The sequence below is a fragment of the Microtus pennsylvanicus genome, chromosome 5, assembly GCF_037038515.1.
Source record: "Microtus pennsylvanicus isolate mMicPen1 chromosome 5, mMicPen1.hap1, whole genome shotgun sequence".
Classification (NCBI taxonomy): Eukaryota; Metazoa; Chordata; class Mammalia; order Rodentia; family Cricetidae; genus Microtus; species Microtus pennsylvanicus.
The window spans coordinates 69011570-69037538 of record NC_134583.1 but is presented as its reverse complement, the minus strand read 5'-3'; the positions used below and the strand labels follow the sequence as shown (position 1 = coordinate 69037538).

The 25969-nt window shown below is 48.3% G+C and overlaps 2 protein-coding genes across 3 annotated transcripts; one reads left to right on the top strand and one right to left on the bottom strand.

Moving 5' to 3' along the window:
- Window positions 1-2145: 2145 nt before the first annotated feature.
- On the bottom strand, window positions 2146-9909 carry Bckdk (branched chain keto acid dehydrogenase kinase). The gene is made up of 12 exons (XM_075972411.1): window positions 9793-9909; window positions 8843-9209; window positions 8653-8721; window positions 8468-8578; window positions 8163-8210; window positions 7968-8087; window positions 7789-7887; window positions 7547-7620; window positions 6410-6538; window positions 6241-6330; window positions 5707-5865; window positions 2146-5613 (listed from the first exon to the last, which is right to left on the bottom strand). Exons 2-12 carry the CDS (start codon window positions 9035-9037, stop codon window positions 5469-5471), a joined length of 1239 nt encoding a protein of 412 aa, XP_075828526.1. The 5' UTR covers window positions 9038-9209; window positions 9793-9909; the 3' UTR covers window positions 2146-5468.
- Window positions 9910-19650: 9741 nt separating this feature from the next.
- Window positions 19651-23229, top strand: Vkorc1 (vitamin K epoxide reductase complex subunit 1). 2 transcript variants are annotated; one of them, XM_075972409.1, is made up of 3 exons: window positions 19651-19883; window positions 20634-20743; window positions 22794-23229. In XM_075972409.1, the coding sequence occupies exons 1-3, from the start codon at window positions 19711-19713 to the stop codon at window positions 22994-22996; spliced, it is 486 nt and encodes a 161-aa protein (XP_075828524.1). In that variant the 5' UTR covers window positions 19651-19710; the 3' UTR covers window positions 22997-23229. The 2 variants fall into 2 exon arrangements, with proteins under 2 accessions (XP_075828524.1, XP_075828525.1); XM_075972410.1 differs by lacking the exon at window positions 20634-20743 and having other exon boundaries at window positions 22794-23096.
- The last annotated feature ends 2740 nt before the right edge of the window (window positions 23230-25969 follow it).

The window sequence follows — 25969 nt, the reverse complement described above, 5'->3', positions numbered from 1 at the left end:
AATCTGATTTTTTTCTTTATTTTTTTTTGAGCCGGTCTCATTTTATAGTCCTGACTGACTTGAAACCCGATATATAGACCAGGCCAGCCTTGAAATCACAAGAGATCCTCCTGTCTACTCGAGTGCTGAGTTTAAAGACGTGCGCCTCCACGCCAGAACTCAATCTAATTGGTTGAGTTTGTTTATCTTTTTGATTTTGGTTTGTGTTTTTGAGACAGAGTTTCTCTGTGTAGTCCTCTCTGTCTTTGTAGACCAGGCTGGCCTCGAACTCAGAGATCCACCTGCCTCTCATTTACGATGGGAGTAAAAACTGTTGAGACAGGGAAAGAACGAGTATGCCAAATAAACTACCTTCAGAGAATAAACCTTTTTTTTTTTTTTTAAGAATCACATTAGTTCCAACAGGGCTCAAACCTGTAATGTTGCCAGAGGTGTCTTGAGGTCTCTTTTTATATCCTCCCAAATATTTAGGTTAGGATGTGTGTTACCACACCAGGTTCATGCACTGGTACGGATTGTACCCTAAGGTTTCATCAATGCTAGGCAAACATTGCTACTGAACTACATCTCCAGCCAGAATGGCACCTCTTAAAAAGAGGGGTGAGGGGCTGGGCAGATGCAGTAAAGAGCTATTTTGGCAGTGGCTGAGGTGGCCCTTTTCTGAGAAGTGCCCCAAATTCACAGGTTCAGTGAAGGTTAAACCACATGTACGTATGGTCAAGTCATAGGTTATCTAAACCATATGACCACATTCAAGTTAAACAACTTCTCACCGGCTGGCTAACTGGAATAAAGATCCTTCTCTCACCCCAGTCGTTTGGACGAACTGGCTCCCACGGCATGGTGAGTATGCCCAGCACTGCTGCGAACTTCTCCAACGGCTCATAGCACAGTGCGAGGCAGAGCAGGAACTTCGTAAGCCTCTTGTTTAGACATTCTCTGAAAGGTCTCTGACTCATAATTTGGTTATCGGTCTTCACAACAGTTGTTACGAGAGATGCACCTTGAGGTCGGGATCCAGAAACTATGTCCCAATAAATATCTCACTGAGCTCTCATGGCGCATGCCTTTAATCCCAGCACTTGGAAGGCAGAGGCAGGCAGATTTCTGTGAGTTTGAGGCCAGCATGGTCTACAGAGTGAGGTCCAGTTCAGCCAGGACTGTTAAACAGAGAAACCCTGTCTTTAAAAAAAATATCCAACCGGGCAGTCGTGGCGCATGCCTTTAATCCCAGCACTCGGGAGGCAGAGGCAGGCGGATCTCTGTGAGTTCTAGACCAGCCTGGTCTACAAGAGTTAGTTCCAGGACAGGCTCCAAAGCCACAGAGAAACCCTGTCTCGAAAAACCAAAAAAAAAAAAAAAAAAATCCAAAAAAAGAAGTATTTGGCCATTGGATCTCTATGAGACATGGCATGGGGAATAAAATCCTTTTTGTGGGGAGGGGGAGCTGGAGAGATGGCTCATCAATTAGGAGCATGTACTGCTCATTTCCACATCAGGCAGCTAAGTACCACCTGGAACTCTAGCTCCCAGGGGAGCCTACACTTTCTCTGACTCCACAGGCACCTGCAGTAACATGCATACACCTACAGGCAGACACATAGGAGAGACGGGAGAAGGCACTAGGAAAGACTGGTTGTTTTGCTGCTGGTCAGGATAGACAGTGCCAGGTATCTGACATCCTAAGACAGACAAGCCAAAGATACCTTCTCCCATTCCAACCCTGTCATGGAATATTAATTTAAGATGTGTTACATTTGTTTATGCTGTGGAATATTTGTCTAATGATGCAAAGATGTGCTGTTTTCTTTTATGTGGCATTTGTTTAACTCTGTAAAGTGTTATTTTGCCAATCTAAAACATCTGATTGGTCTAATAAAGAGCTGAACAGCCAATAGTTAGGCAGGAGAAAGCATAGGTGGGGCTGGTGGGTAGAGAGAATAAACGGAAGGGAAAAAAAGAGACGAGGGAGGAGAGAGAAAAAGGGAGGAAAACACCAGGGACCAGCCACCCAGCTGGCCACAGAGTAAGTAGGAAAGATATATAAAGGAAGGTAAAAAACTCAGAGGCAAAATGTAGTTAAAGAGAAACGTGATATTTACGTTAGAAAAGCTAGCCAGAAACAGGCCAAGCCAAGATCAGTCATTCATAAGAATAAGATTCCATGTGTTTATTTGGGATCTGGATAGCAAGCCCCCAAAGAGGAAAAAAAAAAAACAACTATACAACCCTTTTCAGGATTGCTGTTGCATTTGCCCAGGCTTCTGTTACCTCATGTAATACTTCACCTGACATCTTCAGTTCCCGACAATGTTCTAAGTAAGGATTAGCCTAGGCACCACCGGTCAGATCTGAGCACTCACACCCCATGCTGACTTCAAGCCGGTGTCCACCGTGATGCTAACGTGCAAATCCTAGAACTGTGTGGGGACTGCACTCAGGCCGCCCCTTACCATCGGGTGTATGAGCACAGACGCACCTGCAGTCCTGCAGGTGAGAGGACGTTTCAGGACTCAGTTCACCTTCTGCCATGAGTTCTGCAGGCACACTCAGCGGCAAGTGCATTTACCTGCTGAGCCATCTCCCTGGGCCCAGACCCTTTTTTGTTCCTGCTGTTGAGATCTGTTATTTCTCCATATGTATCACGTCTATGTACTTTCAAAGACTAGAACATAATTGACAACTGCCTAAAGGATTTGTTGAGACAGGGCTCTGCCAAGTAGCAGACTTGGTTTTGAAAACAGGATCTTTCTTTAAGTACCCCAGGTGCCAGGACCACAGGTGTGATTCTGCCTGAAAAGGTGAACGAGTCTTGTTTTTTTGTTTGTTTTTTATTTCGAGACAGGGTTTCTCTGTGTAACCCTAGCTGTCCTGGAACTCACTCTGTAGACCACGCTGGCCTTGAACTCACAGAGATTTGCCTGCCTCTGCCTCCTGAATGCTGGGATTAAAGGTGTGCGCCACCACCCCCCAGCTTGTTTTTGTTTTTTGGAGACATGGTTTCTCTGTGTAACAGGTATGGCTGTCCTAGAACTCTCTCTGGAGACCAGGCTGGCCTCAAACTCACAGAGATCTGCCTCCTCTGCTTCCTGGGGGCTAAAGGTGTGGACCACCACTTTCGGCTACGAGTCTAGGAATTTAGATACTCTCTCATCTCCACGTCCCAGAACATGGAATCAGTTACCATGGAACTTAACTCTTTCGTGTCTGCTCTGAAGAACAGTGGACCAGCTCTGGACTTTGTATTAAGATCACTTCCTTCCTACTTGCTTTTGGAAGTTACCCTCCTCCACACACACACATGGGATGGAACTGAGGACATTATAGTTCTTCAGCCCTGGGACCACTTTAACTAATTATTTAGACACAAATCTTCCTCGGGATCAGCTCCTAAAGAATCCAACCTGGGCTGGAGAGATGTCTCAGAGGTTAAGAGAATTGACAGCTCTTCCAGAAATCCTGAGCTCAATTCCCAGCAACCACATAGTGGCACACAGCCATCTACAATGAGATCTGATGCCCTCTTCTGGCGTACAGACAAACATGCAGACATAACGGTGTATACATAATAAAATAAATAAATCTTTTTTTTTTTTTTTAGACAGGGCTTCTCTGTAGCTTTTGGTGCCTGTCCTGGAACTAGCTCTTTTAGACCAGGTTGGCCTCGAACTCACAGAGATCAGCCTGCCTCTGCCTCCTGAGTGCTGGGATTAAAGGCATGTGCCACTACCACCTGGCACAATAAATCTTTAAAAATAAAAAGAATCCAACCTGAATCATCCCTTCTAGTCTTAAAACCCATCCTTGGAGCCGTACTGCCTCAGGGTAAGGCCCATGCTCCAAGCACTTGCACATTGGCTGCTGCCTACCTCTGGCAGCCAGCAGAATCTTCAGTGTAGCAAGACATTGTAGCTTCCTGCCAGTTAGCCCTCAAATACAATTTCCTGTTTCCCCTCAACCCAACAGTTCGACCCAGGAGGCAGGAGATGGTACTGACCCACAACCACCCTCAGGAAGAGAACTGTCAGGAATCAGAGATGAGCTCAAGAGGTGGGTCTGAGGATGGAGAGATGGCTCGGAGGTTAAGAGCATTGGTGCTCTTCCAGAAGTCCTGGGTTCAATTCCCAGTGACCACGTGGTGGCTCACAGCCATCTATAATGAGATCTGGTGCTCTCTTCTGGCCTGCAGGCTGAACACTGTATAAATAAATCTTAAAAAAAAAAAAAAGAGATGGATCTGTCCCAGCACTTAGAAGGCAGAGATGGGAGAGACTGTGGCAAGTTCAAGGCCAGCCTGGTCTCGAAGTCAAGTTGGAAGCCAGCTACAGAGAAGCAGTCTCAAAGAAGAAAAGTCTAGGCATGGGGATGTGACTCACTTGGAAGAGTGTTTGTCTAGCATGCAAGAAGCTCTGCGTTTTGTTCCCAGCACTGCATAAAAATAGGTGTGATATTAGATGACTATTTCCTTGGTGAAGATCAGAGGTTCAGGGTCACCCTTGACTAATAGCAACTGCTTTCCTACAGCTTGGGCTATAGGAAACCCTGACTCAAAACCAAACAAAACAACAACAACAACAAAAAAAAACCCCAGCAAACAAAAAGATCTGATTCTTCTATGCGGTCCCACCAGGCAAGCTCTCAGGTCCTAAACAAGGGGAGGAAGTTGGCTTCTACTGAAATTCCATTTGAAGTTCCACTCCACGCGGTTCTGCTCGCGTGCTTTCTGCCCAGGTCCTCAGCCCTCCCAAGAGGACTTGTCCTTGATCTGGGTGAGGTGGTCTCCGCATAACCTTAGGCATTTCTTTTTGCAGACGCAGCAGACACGGTTGGCAGGTAGTATTTTTAACCTCAAGCTCAGGAATCGGGTGGCTTAAAAGGTTGCCCAGTCTAGTGACCTTCACCTCTAGACTCCGTGACTGCCAGGAAGGGAGGAGTTCCATTTGGGCCTCTAATATCGTCTGGGACCCAGAAAGATTTGTCCAATGAGCAAAAGCTGCCAAAGTCACCCCGACTCCTGCCAAATCAAATAGGCAGGAGCCTTGGGGCCAGTCCTCCTCCTGCCGGGGTGCCAGGCTAGCAAGAGGCTGGGGCATGACCGGGTTAATTTCCAGGGCCCAGGGAACCCAAAAGGGTCGGGAACAAAAGCTCACCTGCCCTCCCAACATTTGGGGCCCAAGAGGGCATTCAAAATGCAAACTTTAATAAACAGCAGGTCAAATAAGGATTCCTCTAGAGTGAGAACAGCAGAGCTGGCATTAGAGGCCTCCAGGGTTCCTGCTTCCTCCCCTCCAAGACGTGGAGGTAGGAAGCAGTGGGCCCCGCTGAGGAGGAGTGGTGCCCAGCTCCGTGTAAGTCCACCTGTCTGAGGCCCTAAGTTCCACAGAGCAGCAATGTGTGGCGCTTAGTGGGCCCCCACCAGGCCCAGAAGGTCCTAGGAGTGTGGCAGGCTAGGAGGCCAAAATCCGCAGTCAGATTCTGAAGCTTTCCTCCCGGCCATCAATGTGGCGGAGCCGCAAGTAGACATCTGTGCCAATGCCCTGCAGAGACTGCAGCTGCAGGGAGCCACCGAGATATTCCGCATAGGCCCTGGACGTGGGCAGCCCGAAGCCAAAGCTGGGGGCAGTGGATAGGATAGGATAGGGGGCTTCAGAAGTTTGAGTGTCCTGGTCCACCCTTCCCCCCCATCTTGGGCAGGTGGGTCCTCACCCATGCATAGGTCCTGACTGGCCGCCACTGTGCATATCCAGGTGGCCGAAGAGGGGGCTGATTCGGGGGTCCTGGGTGCTGGCCTCGGCTGTGGTGAAGTGGTAGTCCATGACTCGATCTAGGTCTTTGTGAGCAATTCCTCCACCCCGGTCTGAAATCCTGGCAGGATGTTGACAACATGGATTTGGTCAGGTTTGATGAGGTCTCACTGGTCCCCTAAGCAGACAGTACTGAGTCTGACTTCCTGTTCCATCTAAGGGTGGAATGTGGTTTTATTTATCTCTGTTACCCTGTCTGGGCCATAGATTGCTTATACCTTCTCAGGGGATTCGAAATTTATTCTTACTCCCATCAAACACCATTTGCCCAACTTCAGGTTCCTCAGCTGGCCCTGGCAATCTCAGGATCAAAGAATGTCTTTCCCAACCAGGGTCCAACTCCCAGAGGTGGGCAGGTTCTGGTTTGAGGTCCTATAGCGTTAGAAATAGTGCCCAGAATCTTCATCCACCCCAGCCCGGCTCTACTTGAGCAGACCTGATGATGAGATCAATATCATTATTGGCGATGGTGATGACCACATCAGGAACATTGTACGGAGTATCTAGGTGACTCTCCATTGTGGCTCTATTCAGGAGAAAAAGACCAGTAGATGGTAGCGCCCTAGTTTCTGTCTTCCCCCACCCAACGCAGCCAGCCTACTTACCTCATGGCATTCTTGAGCAGCTCAGGCAGGATATAATCCAGCGGCATGGGGATGAAGGGAAAGCGGGCAGCCACATGTCCATTGATGCGGACTCGAGGGGCATTGCCGTACTTGTGCTCACACAGGCGTCTGTGGATACAAAGGTCCAGTAGGTATCCCTGGAGCTGTAATTCTTCCCAGGGTGCACTGGGCAACACATGGATACAGTTTTGCTGATCACATTAAAGGGCATTTCTGGTGTCAGATGAATAGAAGCCAAAGGTTGCTGTAAACAGCCTATGCAAAATGCAGAAGAGTCCTCCACTACCTTAAGATGCCAATAATGGAGCTGGAGAGATCGTCCACTGGTTGTTAAGAGCACCTGCTCTTGTGGAGGACTCGAGTTAGGATCCTCGCCCCCGTGATGGGCAGTTCACAACTGCCTCTAACTCTAGTGCCAACAAGACAGCTGGGCCCCAAACACACACATGATGCATACATGCAGACAAAGTCATGCACATAGAAAACAACGAACTCTTGGAAAAAATGTCAGTAGTGCCACTGCTGAGAACCCTGCCTAAACTGCACATGGATCTCTGAGTTCGAGGCCAGCCTGGTCTACGTTAGAGAGTTCCAGGACAGCTAGAGCTACCTAGTGAGACTTGATCTCAAAAAAAAGAAAAAGAAATGGCTTAGTGGGGGCTGGAGAGATGGTTCAACGGTTAAGAGCACTGGCTTCTCTTGCAGAGGACCTAGATTTGGTTCCCCAGCACTCACACGGTGGTTGACAACATTCTCCTCTTTCTTCTGTGGTGCCGCACATGCATGGTACACACAGACACACATGTGGCCAAAACACCCATACACATAAAATATTTTTTTTTTAAAAAAGCAAAACAAGCCAGGCAGTGGTGGTGCACACCTTTAATTCCAGCACTTGGGAGGCAGCGGCAGGCAGATCTCTGTGAGTTCAAGGTCAGCCTGGTCTAGAGAGCAAATTCTAGGACAGCCAAGAACAGCTAAGGCTACACAGAGAAACCCTGTCTCAAGAAGAAAAAAAAAGAAAAGAAAAACAAAAACCTTGCCCTAGGTCATACAAAGACTCAGACATTTTTGTTGCCCCTGAGACATCTACCCCCTGCACCATTCTAGCCTTACCTGGCAAAATCCACCCATTTTTCGATAATCTTCTTTGGTGACAGACGAGTACAGATGATGCCAACAAAATCAGGCTGGCAGGAAAGAAGAAGGTCAAAACTAGCAAAACCCCACCCCACCTCAGCTGCCAAACACCCACAAAATCTCAGGAATGCCAGGGCAGCCCCAAAGCTCGCCCCCAGCCCCTCACGTGCCCAACCCCCCCTTTAACACTCTAGGGTCAGTTTTGGGGTCAGCTCCACCTTGTCTTCATGCAGCGCCAGGTGATGGGTAGCCAGCATGCGGATCCCAAGTCTCGAAGTCAGAGTCTTGTCCAGGAAGTACCGGACCAGCTTTTCATCCTAGAAATAGGGGGCCTGTGGAACCTCTGTCCCCTCTCAACCCTCCTACTTCAGCGGGCCCATTCTCCATTGCCTCTGACCTCTATGTGTTTCCGGCTCTCACGAAGCCCCTCAGCTAACAGGGTGACCACATCCTTGTGGTCATCTAGCAGCTGTCGCACCAGCTGGCAGTACCGGGCCTCATCTGCCTGGTCCTTGATCTGCAGGTCACAGAGTCATAAGCATAGTGGTCCAACCCTGACCTTGGCCCCTCACCCTACTCAACCCAGCCTCACCGGAGGGAAGTCTGTCAGCTTCTGGAAGGCCCGGATATATAGCTCATGCTGCATGGAATAAGTATGGGAACTCACGGAGCTGCCACAGACACTTGAGTAGAAAACAGTCACCCATAGGGATCACCACCCAACTCAATTAGCAAGGTCCAAGCCCCCAGACCCTTCCAGTACCCACTGATCAGGTAGTCTCAGCTTCTGATGTCCCAAGGCTTAGTCCCATCTGGACATGATACCTTTCAGCAGGCCGGGGCTCCCCATTTGCCTCTCGGGCAGTGTGTATACTGATAAAGTCCCCTCTACCTTACCACGTGCAGTATGGTGGGATTGCAACCAATGATGAAAGGAAGGCTGCGGAAGCCCTTGATGCGGTGAGCAATCCTCACTGGTAACTCTTGCTGCAAGTAGCGGCCACTTTTCTGTAAGAAAAAGAGGGGAGGGCCTAAGCAGCTAGCTAGAGTCTCTGGAGCAGAGAAGAAAGAGAGAGCCTTACCAGAAGGTGGCTGCCGTCCTGTGAGCGGCCAGAATAGAGCATCATGGTGGGAGTGAGGCGGACTGAGGGCTAAAAGGGAAGGTGGACTTTGAGCACCAGACATTCAAGACCCGCCAACCCCACATTAGCTCAACCCTTTCCCTTAAGACTTATCCCAGCTTCCCTTCTGCTAATCACCCAGACCTCATACCTTCTCTGCTGCCACGTCAATGGCTGACTGGTTGTAAAAGGAGGTGACAGTCTTGGAGCGTTCCCTGGCCAGCTCTACATGGTGTGTATCGGTGGCTGATGTTGAGCGAGTCCTGAGTGATAGTGAGGACCCCAAGAGGGGCCGGAGTGAAGGCCCTCTCCAAGGGCCACTGCCCAGCACAAATGTCAGTATCATTGTCCTGTTTCTTTGTTGAACTAGGCTGCCACTACAGGGCTGAGAGAGGACCCGACACGTAGCAGTGACCCCCCAAAGAGAAGCAAAGAGTGTGTAGGGCCTTTCTCGGAATTCAGGGATGTCGGTCCTTCGAGGATGCTGACTTGCTCAGCGCCGGCACGACAGCTTCCATCTATTGGAGTGGCAGAAGTCGGTGGTAAGGATCCGAATCCAGATGGCTTGCACTATTTCTCCAAGTGCACGCCAGTATCCTTAGACCTAGACAATCTTGCCCAGTCCTTACAACCACCATGTCCCCAGACACTCAGGCCGAGCCGAGGTTGGACAACACTCTCCGGGTGCCCTACTCTTCTATGTGAAACTTAACCTGACGGCGTGTGTGCGCGCTCAGGGAAGCGGGTGGAGTAATCTCCAGTCCACTCTAGCCGTAAAACCTCTCCTCAGCTCCCTCAGGTTCTGGACCACCCCATTCAGGGGGTGGATCTGGCCCCTAATCGGCTTTACGGGACCCGAGCCCTTAAAGACGCGCCTGCGTACACGCATAGCGTACGGGAGGACAGGGTGCATGCAGCAAAACTGCAGTCCCAGAGTTCCCCATCGGAGCTCCCCTCCTCTGGGTCACTTAGTCCGGCCAGGGTCCCCCCATATGGTAGATGCCAGCCCCCGCCCATGCGCACTCCCGCGCAGAGTGGAGGCTGAGGACGTGTGCTGCCGAGCGTCCGCCGGAGGGGTTCTGCACTAGTTACTCCACTTACCGCGAGGCCAGACGCTGGGCCGGGGTCCGAGCGGAACCGCCGCGGCAGTCGACCCGCCCGGCTAGCCGAGCTCGCCTGCGCCCTCCTCCGTTGTAACATCGCGCGGGCTGTGTGTGCCCAGTGCCTCCTGGGAGTTGTAGTTTGACCACTAGGACTCGCGTGGGCTCCTGCCCACCAGGCTATCCCCCAACCCCTTCAGATAAGTAGTTTAGCTCCCTCCGGTGGTCCCAAAGTTACCAGTGACTTATCATCGACTCTACCCTATGTTCTATAAAATGAGCTCCCTGGGAGCAAAGTGCTAGAGAACAGGAAAAGCCCTTAGATGTGTACAGAATAGATCGACCTGTTTCTCTAAGGTCCCATCCTTCAAGCTGCTAATTCACTCATGGTCTGCCTGGTTCAAACTCCCCTCAGCTCCCTTAACACCCGAGGAACGTTAGCTAGTTTCTCAGTGCTCTAATTTTGTTATTGGCAAAATGAGGAACTCTGTAGGTTATATGAATTTATATATCCAAGCAGCCTAGAACAGGGCTAGGTGTGGAATTCGCACGAGCGTTACTAATTCTACCTGCCTGCAAGTTAACGTGAGTGGGTGACTTTTCTGACCCACAAGGGAGGTAGGGTGTTTCAAATAGATAGCCCTCTACTCTGAGGACGAAAACAGTTAGGGTGTGATGGGTGTGCTAGTGGCTTCAAAGGAGGTTGCGAGAGAACATGGCCAAGATACTGGGACTGGAAAAAGAACAGCCTGGATGATGTGAGGGTATGACTGGAGAAATATGGAATCCGGGAGATAGGGGTGGCCAACAGCTGGAAGTTAGGAACCACCCAATGATTTTGGTTTTGCTTTGAGACCAATCTCAAATGGTGAGTCTCACTATTGTGGACAGACTGGCCTGGGACTCTCTATCCTCCTGCCTCAAGCCTGGGAAACTGATACTTCCTACCTCAACCTCAGTTTCCTGGTAAGTGCCACCAAACATGGGTTCCCTAAGGGTTTTAATTGTTCCCTGCTCTTTAGAACCCCCTAGCTGTGGTGATGGGAAGATGGACCAGATGGCAAAAAGAACTAAGACAATTTAGCAGAAAGAGGATGGGGAGATTTTCAGAGTGTGTGTGTTGATTGCTTAATATTTAAAGATAGAGTGTTAAATAAAGCAGGGGTTTTCTTTGAAAATGTGCTGCTATGCTGGGCGGTGGTGGCGCACACCTTTAATCCCAGCAGAGGCCGGCAGATCTCTGAGTTTAAGGCCAGCCTGGTCTACACAGTGAGTTCTAGGACAGCCAGGACTGTTTCACGGAGAAACCCTGTCGGGGCGGGGGGGGGGGGGGGGGAGAAAAACAAATGTCCCGCTTTAGGGGTGGAATCCCTCACATGGATGATGGATGACCTGACTGAGACACCTTCCAGACTTGCTTCCTCGCTCCAACCCTCCCCCCCCCTTTTATTTTTTACGACTTCCTGGCAACATCCTGGTGCACAGCCAGGAGGCCATTCAGCTCTGGCTGGCAGGCACAACTTTAGCACGTGGAAGAAGGGAGAGAGAAGGGTGACAGCCTTCATCACAAGCAAAGACTCCGAATGCCTATTGGGTTCCTGGACTTGCGGGTCACGTGGCTGCAGCGTGGACGGGAGCCACCCCAGGCGGCGACTGCAGCAGCCAGTAGGCGGAGGCGTCTGGCGACCGCTTCACCTCGTTTAACCCGACTCTAAGCTAAGGCTTCGCAGGGACTGGGTGCAGCTGCCGGCTATCTAGGTGGGGCACACACGTCCTTAGCTCCTGTTCATAAAGCTGCCGGCGCATTGGAAGCTTAGAGGTGGTTAGGCACTCTTCCAAGTGCTGTAACTTCTATCAGATGGGTACTATTATCGTCTTCCTATTACAGAAGCTAGAATTGGGACACAGAAAGATTAAAAGATTCGTCTCTCTCTTCTCTGTCCTCACTCCCGCATTCATTCTACTGCAGTCACACCCGTGGCCTCTCAGTGGTTCGCCAAACATTGGGCTTATTCCACCTCTCACTGGCTGATCTCTCTGCAGGGAGCACCGTTACCCTAGATATCCACATAACATGTTTCCTCATCTCCCCCGGGGTTTCACTCAAATGGATGAAGCTCACACTGTCCATCCTAATTAAAATACCAGTCGCTTCCATCTCCCTCACTCTGCGTTCTCTTGCCTGGACCATTATCACCCGTTTCTTTGGTTTTGTTTTAGTTAGTTTTAGGGTTTGTCTTTTGTTTGTTTTCCTTTTTTCTTTTTTTGAAACAGGGTTTCTCTGTGTAACCCTGAATGTCCTGGAACTCGCCCTGTAGACCAGGCTGGCCTCTGTCTCCCAAGTGTTGGGATTAAAGACATGCGCCACCATTGCCCAGCTATCACCCATTTCTTTTTTTTTTAATATTTATTTATTTATTATGTATACAGCATTCCTTCCATGTATGCCTGCAGGCCAGAAGAGGGCACCAGACCCCATTACAAATGGTTGTGAACCACAATATGATTGCTGGGAATTGAACTCAGGACCTCTGGAAGAGCAAGCAATGCTCTTAACCTCTGAGCCATCTCTCCAGCCCCCTATCACCCATTTCTTGTCTGTACTATTCTCACCAATAACATGCGCACTGTGGAGATTATATATATCCATATACTGCACACGCGGGGCTGGAGTGATGGCTCAGTGGTTAAACACACTGGCTGTTCTTCCTGAGGACCCGGGTTCACTTCCCAGCACCCACATGGCAGCTCACAACTGCCTGTAACTCCAGCTCCAGGAGTCCCAGTGTCTTCGCACAGGTACACACGCAGGCAAAACACCCATGTACATTAAATAAAGATAAGAAAAAAAATCCTGAAAACCTGCGCACGCTTATGAATGCTTGGCTTTAGTTTTAGGCTTGTTTCTAGCTAGCCTTTTCTTTCTTTTTTTTTTTTTTTTAGCTTGAACAACCCATTTCTGTTCGTCTTCGTGCTGCGCTGAGTCTTGATTACCTTATCTAACCGCTGTCCATCACCTTTCCTAGTTCCTCTGTGCCGGGCTGGTTGGCCCCCAGCTTGCTGAGCCCCAGCTGATTGGCTCCATTTTCTCTCTGCCACCAGCCCCACCTAAACTTCTTTTACCTTGTTATTGGCCATTCAGCTTTTTATTAGACCAATCAGGTGCCTTAGGCAGACAAAGTAAAACATCAACATATCTTTATCTACTTAAAAAAATGCAACATAAACAAAACCAGTACATCTTTGCATCGTTAAACAAATGCAGCACAAATGCAACACATCTTTACATAGTATATTCCACTATATATACGTGTGTGTGTGTGTGTGTGTGTGTGTGTCTTGTTCAAACAGGATCATACTATATAACTCAGAACTCAGGCTGGCCCAAAGTTTACAATCCTCCTGACTCAGTCCTTTAAGCACTGGAATTACAGATGTGTGCCACCAACATGACTTTTTCTTTTCCTTTGAGACAAGGTTTCTCTGTGTAACCCTGGCTGTCCTGGAACTCACTCTATAGACCAGGCTGGCCTCGAACTCACGGAGATGCACCTGCCTCTGCTTTCTGAATGCTGGGATTAAAGGCATGTACCACCACTGCCTGGTCCAATATCACTTCTTATTGTTTTGACTTATTATTACTTAATTGTTATTGCTATTTTATGGTTGTTTGTGGTTACTAGGTATTGATAGGAGGTCCTCAACCTTACACGTAATGTGGTCTCTTCCCATGTTGAATAGGAATGAACTGATCCAATTAGGTAAGACAGAAAAAGTGGTGTGGCGTATGAGGCTGAATCATAAAATAACTGTAGCTTCCACCTTTTTGTTGTTTTGCTTTTAGAGACAGGGCCTCGGTATGCAGCTCTGGCTAGCCTGAAACTTACTCTGTAGACCAGGCTAGACTCAAATTTGCAGCGATCCTCCTGGCTCTGCTTCCCACGTGCTGGGATTACAGAGCTGCACCATCATCCTCAGCTGTGGCTCCTGTCTTTCTCCTTCTCACACCACTCTTTCTAATCCAAGGGAAGTCAGCAACAGATAACAAGAGTTCGGAAAAAGGCCGAAATCCTGTTTGCCTGTATTCATTTCCATGAGCTGTTATAACAATTTGCCACAGGTTTGGTAGTTTGCAACATCATAAATTAGTTTTCTTTTTCTTTTAAAAAATGTGTGTGTGATGCATATGTGGAAGTAGAGGTGTGCACACACATGTGGGGATCAGAGAACAGTTTTGTGGAGTTCTTTCTTTCTTTCTTTCTTTCTTTCTTTATTTTGGTTTTTCGAGACAGGGTTTCTCTGTAGCTTTGGTGTCTGTCCTGGGATTAGCTCTTATAGACCAGGCAATGGAGTTGATTCTTGTAGGGGAAAAGGGCCAACCAAAACACACACACATACCCTGGCCCTGAAACCAGAGCCAGTGAAAGAAGCCACCCTGGCTCTGAGACCCGTGCCAGTGAGAGAAATACTTTAGCCCCAAACCCAGTACCAAAGAAATACATCCTGAGTCTGAAACCAGAGCCAAGGAAATGTACTTTGGCCTTAGAATCAGAGTCAGTGAGAGAAATATGCCCTGGCCCCAAAACTAGAGCCAAAAAACTAAATAACACCAGTGTGAGAAACACAGTTTGGCCCTGAAATCAGCCACCTCTGCCCCTGATCAACTAAACTAACCAATCTCTGAGCAGGGAAATCTAACCAACTCCTCTTCTCCCTGGGAAAAGTTCGCCTCTAAGAAGCCCTATATAAGCCCTGCACCTGTCAGTTTGCGGCTGCTCTTCTTCCACCTGGTAGAGGCAGCCAATCTCCTGGTTCTTCCCTCCCAAGAAATCTCTTGAATGAGGTTAGGGTGAAGACCTTCTTTTGCTGGAGCAGAGACAGAGCAGAGTTGTTACAACTGCACTGGGGAAGCAGAGACAGAAGAGCTAGCAGAGCAGAGTGTAGCCTGGCTGTAACACTATCTCTGGGGAAACCTCCTAGCCTAGCAGAGTTGTTACACTGTGGGGCACTGGAGCCAAACTGTAACAACTTCTCTGGGGAAGCCCTCTCCTGTCTGAGCAGTGCTGTCACTTTGGGGAAACCTTCCCTAGAGCAGGGCTGTAAGCTGCTATGCTGTACGTATGCTATTCCTGGCTCCCAGCGGCCGGAATACTCTTCCATCCAAGCTGTAACGCTCATTATTCCCTGGCCCCCAACTGCCAGGATCCCTTTCCTTACTAGCCACATGCTTACAGTTCTGTCATTCCACCTGTTATATTTTGGGGTGCAGAGTAAAGAGACAGAAGGTAGAAAGAGGGGCTGGAGAGGTGGCTCAGAGGTTAAGAGCACTGGCTGTTCTTACAGATGGTCTGAGTTCACTTCCCAGCAATCACATGGTGGCTCACAATCATCTGTAATGGGATCTGGTGCCCTCTTCTGGCCTGCAGGCGTACATGCAGGCACAACACTATATGCATAATAAATAATAAATCTTTTTTTAAAAAAGGTAGAAAGAGACCAGAGTTTGACCTCAACAGAAAGAACTGTTATTTCAAACATCAAAGAACAGACACTCTCCCGTGGGAAAGAAGTTCTGCCAAAGGAGGTTAGCTGGGGATCATAATGGAGGCAAGTGAAAGGCTTGAGAATGAGGAAGTTAATACAGCTTCAGGGAAGTCTACAGTCTCTCCATCCTGGAGTTGTTTGTCCACACAAAGCCATTTTATCTTTAGAAACTACTGTGCCCAGCTGTCAGGAAGCAGGTAATAGCGGGGGGACTCAGCCAGGCAATGGCAGTGAACGGGGAGAGGCTGCAGTGTCAACACAGAGGCACTGGATTTCAGCAAGCCTTAGTTCACTGGTCAGAATCTTGCAGAGTTTGTTCAAAGTTTATTCTGACCTCACACCAGCTTCATGTGGGTTCAGGGGTTTCAACTCAGGTCATCAGGTTTGTGCAGCAGGTAAATCTTTATCTGCCGAGCAATCTCATCTAGCTAAATATTTCTGATTTTCTTTAGTTCAGAAGTCTGATATAGGTGTCTGTTGAGGAATATTATTTTAAGGTGTGTTACTTTTATTTATTCTGAGGAACATTTGTTTAATGATATAAGCATGTGTTGCTTTTGTCTATGCTGCATTTGTTTAACTCTGTGAAACTGTGATTTTTTTTTATTTTTTTTTATTTTTTTTTTTTTTTTGGTTTTTCGAGACAGGGTTTCTCTATGGTTTTGGAGCCTGTCCTGGAACTAGCTCTTGTAGACCAGGCTGGTCTCGAACTCACAGAGATCCGCCTGCCTCTGCCTTCCAAGTGCTGGGATTAAAGGCGTGTGCCACCACCGCCCGGTGAAGCTGTGATTTTTATTGCTTGTTTAAAACCCCTGATGGTCTAATGAAGAACTAAATGGCCAATAGCAAGGCAGGAGCAAGGATGGGCGGGGCTGGCAGACAGAGTATAAATAGGAGGAGAACTAAGGAAGAGGTACAAGAAGGAATGGGGGGTGTTAGGGGTCAGCCACCCAGCCAGCCAAGGATTAAGAGTGAAAGTAACAGGGCTGGAGAGATGGCTCAGTGGTTAAGAGCATTGCCTGCTCTTCCAAAGGTCCTGAGTTCAATTCCCGGCAACCACATGGTGGCTCACAACCATCTGGAATGAAGTCTGGTGCCCTCTTCTGGCCTGCAGACATACAGACAGACAGAATATTGTATACATAATAAATAAATAAATATTTAAAAAAAAAAAAAAAAGAGTGAAAGTAACATTACACAAAAATAAAAGAGAAGGAAAAAACCCAGAGGCAAAAAAAGGTGGTCAGGACAATGCAAGTTTAGAAAAGTTGGTAAGAAATTAGCCAAGCTAAGACCAGGCGTTTATAAGAAAGAATAAGATTTCGTGTGTGATTTATTTGGGATCTGGGTGCTGGGCCCCCCAAAGAACAAAGAGCAAAGACCTCAAAAGAGTAAACAGCAAAACAGTAAAATAGACATCAACAGGTGTCACTAGGCCAAAATAAAAGTATCAACAGTCTTTTGGGTCTGGTGATCTTGGTCTGTGATCCTCGTACTAGGGAACTGGAGGCAAGAAAATTGAGGGGAATCAAAGGATTGAGACTGGTTTGCACAACACCACATCACCGAATCCCGTATGGCTTAGTCCCAGAAACCTGACTGGGGCAATGAAGGGATGAAGAAAGAGTAGACACACAAACACACAGACTGGGCTTGCTCAAAGCCCACCCTCCCTCCCCAATCCTCAGACCTCAGAGAGTTTATCGTGTACAGCAGAGGGACAGGAGTTAGTCTCGGGAGGAGGAGTCTGTGGGAGGCTGTAACATCTGGTAGGTGGAGCTGCAGCTGCTAGTTTGTGCTCACATTGATCAATTGTTCTCAAACATCCATACTTGCACATACTGTCAGCACGTCCCCTTGGACTAGAGGAAGACTTCGCCATCTCCCTGAGCCTCACCCCAGGACTGAGCAAGCTTTGCCAACTTCCCATGGGTCTGGGGCATTGGTCCTTGAGATGGCTATGACCATACCAACAATACACATTCACTTAGGGCTTCATTCAGTCCTTACACATGCATCCACAGCCTCCTTGGCTCCCCTGAGCGCAGTATCAATTGATTAATTAGTTAATTCTGGCCAGATGTAATGAGACGTATCTGTAGACCCAGCACTTAGGAAGCTGAGGTAGGACTATTGGGAAAGTTTTATGTCAGCCAGAGCTGTATGGCGAGACTGTTCTAGAAACTCTAGGGAGGATCTGTTTCTTTCTGTTTCTTTGCCCTTCCCTGTTTCTCAATGCCACTGACAGTCACTACTAGCTCAGGACTCCCTCGGTTTCTCCTCTGGTTACTTCCCTGTGACTCTTTCCTGTGAGCTTTCATGTTTAAATTGGACCCGCATAATGATCCAGGGTAGTAGCTCTGGCTTATTTGTTTATGGGTTTTAGAGGCAGAGACTCGTGTAGTTTATGTTGGGGTTATCCTTGAATTCTTGATCTGCCTGCTTCCACCTCCTGGGTTTACCATCATGCCTAGCTTGTCCTGTATGCATTTATTTATTTTGGCTTGTTTGTCTGCAGGTCATAACTGGAAATGAGACCTTGAGAAGGAAAGGAAAAGATCTTAGCTGGCACAGAAATGCATCCCTTTAATCCCAGCACTCTGGAGGCAGAGGCAGGTTGATGTCTGCGAGTTCTAGGCCAGGCTGATCTATGTAGAGAGTTCTAGAACAGGCAGTGCTACATAGACCCCGTCTACAGAAATAAAAGGAAGAGACCTTAAATAAGTGAGACGGGAAATAAAGAAACAGAAAACATATACTAGGAAAGCAGAAAAGGGGATAACTGGGGGAAGAAGAGAACTATCTGGGAGGCATGAGGGGGAAGAGGAGAATTAATGGGGGGATAAATAGATGAACTATAAGTCCATATGTACAGAGATGCCTAGATAAAACCCATTACTCTGTATGCTAATCCTAAAACAATAGTAAAAATCTATGGCAAGAAAATAAAATGAGCCGGGCGGTGGTCGCGCACGCCTTTAATCCCAGCACTCAGGAGGCAGAGGCAGGCAGATCTCTGTGAGTTCTAGGCCAGCCTGGTCTACAAGAGCTAGTGCCAGGACAGGCTCCAAAGCTACAGAGAAACCCTGTCTCGAAAAACTAAAAAAAAAAAAAAAAAGAAAAAAGAAAAAAAAAGAAAAGAAAATGAATACTTTTTTGTTTTTTGAAACAGGTATTCTCTGTGTAACAGCCCTGACTGTCCTGACTTTTCGTTTTTCAGACCAGGCTGGCCTCAACACTAATAAAATAAAAGATCAGGATGCCTCCTTTAATTCTATGCATCATTAATTCCCTTTTGCCATACAGCCTAACGCAGTCACAAGTTCTAAGCATCTTTGGAAACCGATGCTGTGCCTACCACATTCTCTGACATAAGAGTAGTAGATTTGAGAACAAGCGGTCAAGGAGGAAGGCATCTATCAAGGAATAAGATTATTGAGAGCAGCAATTAATACCACTTGGAGGTCAAACCATAAGTCTCTAGAAGTAACCATTGGGCTAAACGTCTTGCCATACTTGCAGTAGGAGTCAGGGGAACGTTCAGGGGCAGCTCATTTATTATGTGAGTAGCAAGAAAGAAGTTAAAGAAGACTGGGAATGTAAAATCTTCCCTAAACTTCACTGTGAAGGGATTAGATTAAGGACAGGAGGGGAGAGAGGTAGAGGGAGCTGGTGCGGGAAGGATGACGAGAAGGGTCCTCGATAGCCGGGATATCTGTAAAGGGGAAATAATATCAGAGGGATTGTTGGATTGATTCCGGCTCAAGTTTTGCTAAGAAGGCTGGTACCACATCAGTGCCAAGGTCTAGGAAACTGCCAGCAGTGTGGCCAAGATAACGGAATTTATTGTGAGATGAAGGGCGCGCTCCGCCCACAAGAGGCGCTGGTGGGGCGCGAGGGATGGCTGGCGGCGACCTGGAAGCTCGGCTTAAAGCCGAATGGCATCTGAAATAATTTCAGGGGAAATACTTCCTGAAACGCATCACAGTTTTCGCTGCGTTCCATTTGTCCGTTAATCTCTAGACATGCTAAATGCATAAAACAGGACTTGGCATAGAGAACGTCTGAGCACCGTCACGTTAATACCAGCTTCACAACGCTAGAGACTCCATTTCCCTTGAGCTCTTTCAGTCTCTCCGACTACGATTCCCATCATGCCTGGCAGCAGCCGTACCAATGATTCCTTACGTCCCTTAAACCTGTTTACCAGCCCAGCATCCCTAGCTGCCTTGCCTAAGAACGATCAATTGGATAGGAGGATGCCCGCCGAGGCCGGCCAACCTTCGGGCCTGAGGGGCGTGGCCCCGCCCGGCCCCGCCCCCGCCCCGTGGCGGGCTCTTCCCTCCAGCTCTTGGTGGTCTGTACAGTCGACGACATGGGCACCACCTGGAGGAACCCGGGACGCGTGCGGTTCGCGCTCTGCCTCGCCGGCTTCGCGCTCTCACTGTACGCGCTGCACGTGAAGGCGGCGCGCGCCCGCGACGAGGACTACCGCGCGCTCTGCGACGTGGGGACTTCCATCAGCTGTTCACGCGTCTTCTCCTCTCGGTGCGTGCAGAAATGGAAAGCATGGAGTCCCTGAAGGCCAGGTGTACCTGACGGCCAGGTTGCCGGATGATTTTGCAGTCTGGGATCGCAGGGTCCGCAAAACGGACAATTTGAGAGTGCTGTCCCAAGAGTTTCAGACGTGCACAGGGCCTGGACCATTCAGAGATACGGGGATTTGAAGGCTGAGGATGCCAGCGAACTGTGATTGGAAAACTGGAGGAGGCAGGGCAGAATGGTATACAGAGATTGAGGATGATGCGGAATGACAGGAGGTGGTGTCATTGCTCTGCTCAGGGACAAAGGTGGCTCACTCTGGTTGTGCTGGAGGACCGGATGTTGGTGGCGAGGGAACAAACAGATTTGTGCTCCAGATTTCTCTGAGTGGTCACCATAAAGCGCGAACAGGCCGAAAAAAATAAAAACATTTTTTTCCCATTTATTTGTCTGTGGGGTTGCATGTGCATGCCACTACATGCACGTGGAAATCGGAGGTGGTTCCCTCCCACTTCGTGGGTCTGGAGGAGTCCGCCCAGTTGACAGGCTTGGAAGTAAGCACTTTTATTAGCTGAGCCATCTCACTAGCTCCTGAAGTTACTAATGGCTTATGATGACAGACCAGGATAGAGTCAGTGACACACCAGAGGGTCACTGACCTTTGGATTCCTGGTGGGTGGAGAGTCTTGCTAATCGCTTTTTTTCCAGGAGGCACTAGGTTGACCACACTTCCCTGGGTTTTTTCCCTCCCGCCAGGTGGGGCCGTGGCTTTGGGCTGGTGGAGCATGTGCTAGGAGCCGACAGCGTCCTCAACCAATCCAACAGCATATTTGGTTGCATGTTTTACACCATACAACTGTTGTTAGGTGAGTGGCTTTGTCCCTTCCTGACCTATCTTCCTAAGCCAGATCAGCACCACCCCAAGTCTTAGTGACCCAGACAGTTGACAGCTAATCACTGAACAACCTCATCACAAGGGGACAAGAAAGGAAGACACTAGCAGGGTTGCCGTAGTTTAGATAGCCAGAGGCGGTAGGGCTCTCAAAGATTTCCTATGATATCAATTCCTTTTCCTTCTTCCTCCCCCCACCCCCAAGACAGGGTTTCTCTGCATAGCCAAGGCTGGAACTCACTCTCTACCTGAGGCTGGGCCTCAAACTCAGAACTGCCTGCCTCTGCCTCCCAAGTGCTGGGATTAAAGGCATTTACCAACACCTGATGGTTTTTTGAGAGGTTTCTTCGTATAATTTTGGTGCCTTTCCTGGAACTCGCTCTGTTCTAGGCATACACAGCCACCGCCTGCCTGGCCAGTTTTTAATTTTCTTTTCTTTTTTTTTTAATAAACTTTTTCTTCTTTTTTTTTTTTTAAATATTTATTTATTCTGTCTGTGTGTATATCTGCAGGCCAGAAGAGGGCACCAGACCTCATTACAGATGGTTGTGAGCCACCATGTGGTTGCTGGGAATTGAACTCAAGGCCTTTGGAAGAGCAGGCAATGCTCTTAACCACTGAGCCATCTCTCCAGCCCCCAGTTTTTAATTTTCTTCCTTCCTTTCTTTCTTTCTTTCTTTCTTTTTTTTTTTTTTGAGACAGGGTTTCTCTGTAACTTTGGTGCCTGTCCCAGAACTAGCTCTTGTAGACCAGGCTGGCCTCGAACTCCCAGAGATCCGCCTGCCTCTGCCTCCCGAGTGCTGGGATTAAAGGCGTGCGCCACCACTGCCTGACTTTTAATTTTCTTAAGACAGAGATCTCTCTTGGCTCTGGAGAGATGCTCAGAGGTTAAGAGCACTGGCTGCTCTTCCAGACGTCCTGAGTTTAATTTCCAGCAACCACATGGTGGCTCACAACCATCTATACTGGGATCTGATTCTCTGTTCTAGCATGTAGACATAGCGGCAGACAAAGCACTCATATATTAAAAAGTAATAAAAATAATAAATAACTTTTGTCAGGTGGTAGTGGTGTAGGCACTTGTGAGGCATAGGCAGGCAGATCTCTGTGAGTTCGAGGCCAGCCTGGTCTATAGAGCTGGTTCCAGGACAGCTAGGGCGGTTACACAGAGAAACTCTGTCTCGAAGCCTCCCCCCTCCTCCCCCCCCAAAAAAAAGACAGGAACTTTCTATGTAGCCCTGGTTACTCTGGAATTCATTATGTAGACCAGGTTGGCCTGGAACTTGCAGAGATCCTCCTGCCTCTGTCTCCCAAGTGTTAGGACCAACTTGTTTTGAGACAAGGTCTCATGCATTCTAGGTTGACTTTGAACTCTTTTTTGTTTTTTGTTTTGTTTTTTTTTTTTGTTTTTTTAGACAGGGTTTCTCTGTGGCTTTGGAGCCTGTCCTGGAACTAGCTCTGTAGACCAGGCTGGTCTCGAACTCACAGAGATTCGCCTGCCTCTGCCTCCCGAGTACTGGGATTAAAGGCGTGCGCCACCATCGCCCGACGACTTTGAACTCTTGAGCCTCCTGCCTCCATATCCCAGGTACCAAGATTATAGGCCTATGAAAACACAGCCATTTTACAAATTCTTTTTTGTTTCATTTTGTTTTTTGAGACAGGGTTTCTCTGTAGCTTTGAGGCCTGTCCAAGCCTGTCCTGGAACTAGCTCTTATAGACCAGACTAGCCTTGAACTCATGGAGATCTGCCTGTGTCTGCCTCCCGAGTGCTGGGATTAAAGGTGTGCGCCACCACTTCCTGGCTCAGCTTATAAACTCTTTTTGAGGCGACTCCAAAGGTGACTCATGTTTCATCTCATACAGAGTTCAGCAGGAGAATTTACTGTTGGGTCCTAAGGGTTAGTGAACACATAAGGCCCACTGGATCCTGTCGTAGAGAACTTTCAGCAGATGCAGCTGCTCTCTGACACTGGAGAGGAATGTTCTAGATGTGCCTTTAATGATCCTCTCTTGTTTTGCAGGTTGCTTGAGGGGACGTTGGGCTTCCGTCCTCCTGGTACTGAGTTCCCTGGTGTCCCTCGCTGGTTCTGTCTACCTGGCCTGGATTCTGTTCTTTGTGCTCCACGATTTCTGCATCGTTTGCATCACCACCTATGCTATCAATGTGGGTTTGATGTTGCTTAGCTTCCAGGAGGCGCCAGAACACAAGGCCAAAAAGCACTGAGATCCCACCTTGTGCCAGCCTAACGTAACCTGCTTTGCCTTGGCACATGAGCCTTGCTCAAGAGGGTCATGTGTGGGTCTGTAGAAGGCCCTACTCCTTACATTCCAGTCCCCCTCCATAACCACACATAGGACAATGACCAGACGTGCCTCTAAGTTCTCTTCTCAAGGACTGCTTTCTGCTCTTGGCTAAAGAGAATGGTTTTGAACAATAAATTTTCCTAAGTTGGTCAAGTCTGAAGCATCCGTCTGCCAGGGATCCTTTGGGGTGTTGGTCTTTCCTTATTGCCTTCTCTGGAACTGGGATGAGTCAGAGTGCGATGGAGGGCCTGTCTGGGACGGGTGGCTGCATCATCTCTAGCATGCTTATGTCAGCAAAATCTGGCACATCAGCCCCCACGTCCAGGAAACAAGTTTGCGTCCAGGAAACAAGCTTGCGTTGGCTGCCTAGGGCTCAGACTCCTGTCGTAGGAGGGGCTGCCACACACCTGGAGGCCGAGCTTGCTTGGAATTTCTTCTGTAGTCCAACTTGAACCTCTGCAGCTACCTCACCTAACAACCTGAGCCAGTCTTAACACCTGCAGAGGGCCAGGCTCAGATTCTCTCTCTGTTTTTCCTAGTGTATACCAAGGACTTGACATCCCAAACATTGTCTAAGAAACTGGTAGTTAATTTAATCCTCAAAGTAATTGTCTGAGGTAGTTACCACCATTGTTTCTATATTGGTGAGGAAGCTTAGATTCAGAGAAGCTAATGCGCAGGAGACTACATCTCTAATACGGGGAAGAGTTGGGGGAGGGGAATATCCCACAGCTCACATTGCTAGGCAGGAGCGCCACCACTGGGCTGTACTCTAGCCCTTGTCTCCCGCTCTGAGTCCACAGGAGCCAACTCAGCTCACAGGTGTCACCACTGGGGTCAGGGTTCCTGGATGGAGCTAGCTTACGTGAGGAGTTGGACGGGTCTAACCTCCAGCCCAGCACTTGTAAGACAGCGCAACGCTGGCATGAGACCGAGCTCTGCACATGTGGCCCCAGAAGCAAACACGGGACATGTGTGAAACCTACCTGGCCTTGTCCTGAGGGAGGCAAGTAAATGGTCTAGACGTCAGGTTTTTGGGTTTTTTGTTTTTTGTTTTTTGTTTTTGAGACAGGGTTTCTCTGTCAAAAACAAACCAAAAAAAACCCTCAAAATTATGCCTCCGCCTCCAGGTACTAGGCTTACAGACGTACACTACTATGCTGGGCTTTTAAGAATTTTAAAAAAAAATGGAGCACTGGCTGTTCTTTCAGAGGTCCTGAGTTCAATTTCCAGCAACCACAACCATTCTCTCTTTTTTTTTTTTTTTTTTTTGGTTTTTCGAGACAGGGTTTCTCTGTGGTTTTGGGGCCTGTCCTGGAACTAGCTCTTGTAGACCAGGCTGGTCTCGAACTCACAGAGATCCGCCTGCCTCTGCCTCCCAAGTGCTGGGATTAAAGGCGTGCGCCACCACCGCCCGGCCTCACAACCATTCTTAATGAGATCTGGTGCCCTCTTCTGACATGGATAAATGCAGGCAGAGAACTGTATACATAATACATAAATACATCTTTTATTTATTTATTTTTTGTCTTTGTTTTTTGAGACAAGGTTTCTCTGTAGCTTTGGGGCCTGTCCTGGAACTAGCTCTTGTAGACCAGGCTGGTCTCGAACTCACAGAGATCCACCTGCCTCTGCCTCCTGAGTGCTGGGATTAAAGGCGTGCACCACCACCTCCCGACCATAAATACTTCTTAAAAGAATTTAAAAAATTATTTTATGTGTATGCCTGTGTCTGCACCACATGTGTGCCTGGTGCCTGGAAAGGACATAAGAGCAGCCCGTGAAGAAACCAATGAGCCATCTCTCCAAGCCCCTAGGCATTTTTTTTAAGATTCTTTTTTTCAAGACAGGGTTTCTCTGTGTAGCCCTGGCTGTCCTGGAACTCAGTAGACCAGGCTGGCCTTGAACTCACAAAGATCTGCCTGCCTGGTTTAAAGGCACGTGCCATTACTGCCCGGCAACCCCAGACATATTTTTAAAATTTATGAGTGTGTGTGCGTGCTGAATGCCATGACGTGTGTGTAGACTTCAACTTGCAAGAATCCTTTCTCCATCATGTGGGTCCCAGGAAACAGACTCGGGTCATTAGGCTTGGTGGCAAGTGTCTTTGTGCCAGCTCCCTAAATATTTTTTGTTTACAAGCCTGGTGAAATGGCTCAGCAGGTAAAGGCCATGTGATTTCAAACTCTGAGAACCACATAGGAGAAGGAAAAAGCCATCACAGGTTGCCTGCCCTCTCTCTAGAATAAATAATTGATAAAACAATAATAGGGGCTGGAGAGATGGCTCAGAGGGTAAGAGCACTGGCTGCTCTTCCAGAGGTCCCAAGTTCAATTCTCAGCGACCACATGGTGGCTCACAACCATCTGTAATGAGACCTGGTGCCTTCCTTGCCAGCAGTACATTGTATGCTTAATAAATAAATCTTTTAAAAAAATAATAAAAAGCAACATTCCTTCCAGTCCACTTGATGGGACCAATTTGAAATTCTTACTATTATTCTGTGTATGTGAGTGTCTTGCCTGCATGTATGTCTGTGCACCACATATACGCCTGGTGACTTGGGAGGGCAGAAGAGGGTGTCAGATCCCCTGGTCCTGGAGTTACAGGTGGTATGCACTGCCCTATGGCTTCTGGGAATCAAATGGGGTCAGTGCTGCTAGGTGTTGAGTCATCTCTCCAGCTCCCACCCCCCAAAGCCCTGGAGTTTTTCAGGCAAGACAGAAACAGCTTCATTGTTTAAAGTTACCGGTGCAGTAAATGGGGGAACTGGGATTTGAACTGGGGGAGTGTGGCCATTGCCAGAAGTCCAGAGAGGTGTAAGGACCACACAACCACCGCCCCAAGCCGTCGGTTTCCTTCTAGCCCAGGAAAAGTAACACCTGACTCTTAG

Coding starts and splice junctions, on each gene's coding strand:
- Bckdk (XM_075972411.1), bottom strand. CDS start 9,037: ATGATACTGACATTTGTGCTGGGCAGTGGCCCTTGGAGAGGGCCTTCA. Junction 6,539..7,546: donor AAATGGGTGGATTTTGCCAG/GTAAGGCTAGAA, acceptor TTGTATCCACAG/ACGCCTGTGTGAGCACAAGT. Junction 5,614..5,706: donor CAGTCAGGACCTATGCATGG/GTGAGGACCCAC, acceptor CACTGCCCCCAG/CTTTGGCTTCGGGCTGCCCA.
- Vkorc1 (XM_075972409.1), top strand. CDS start 19,711: ATGGGCACCACCTGGAGGAACCCGGGACGCGTGCGGTTCGCGCTCTGC. Junction 19,884..20,633: donor TCACGCGTCTTCTCCTCTCG/GTGCGTGCAGAA, acceptor CCCTCCCGCCAG/GTGGGGCCGTGGCTTTGGGC. Junction 20,744..22,793: donor CACCATACAACTGTTGTTAG/GTGAGTGGCTTT, acceptor CTTGTTTTGCAG/GTTGCTTGAGGGGACGTTGG.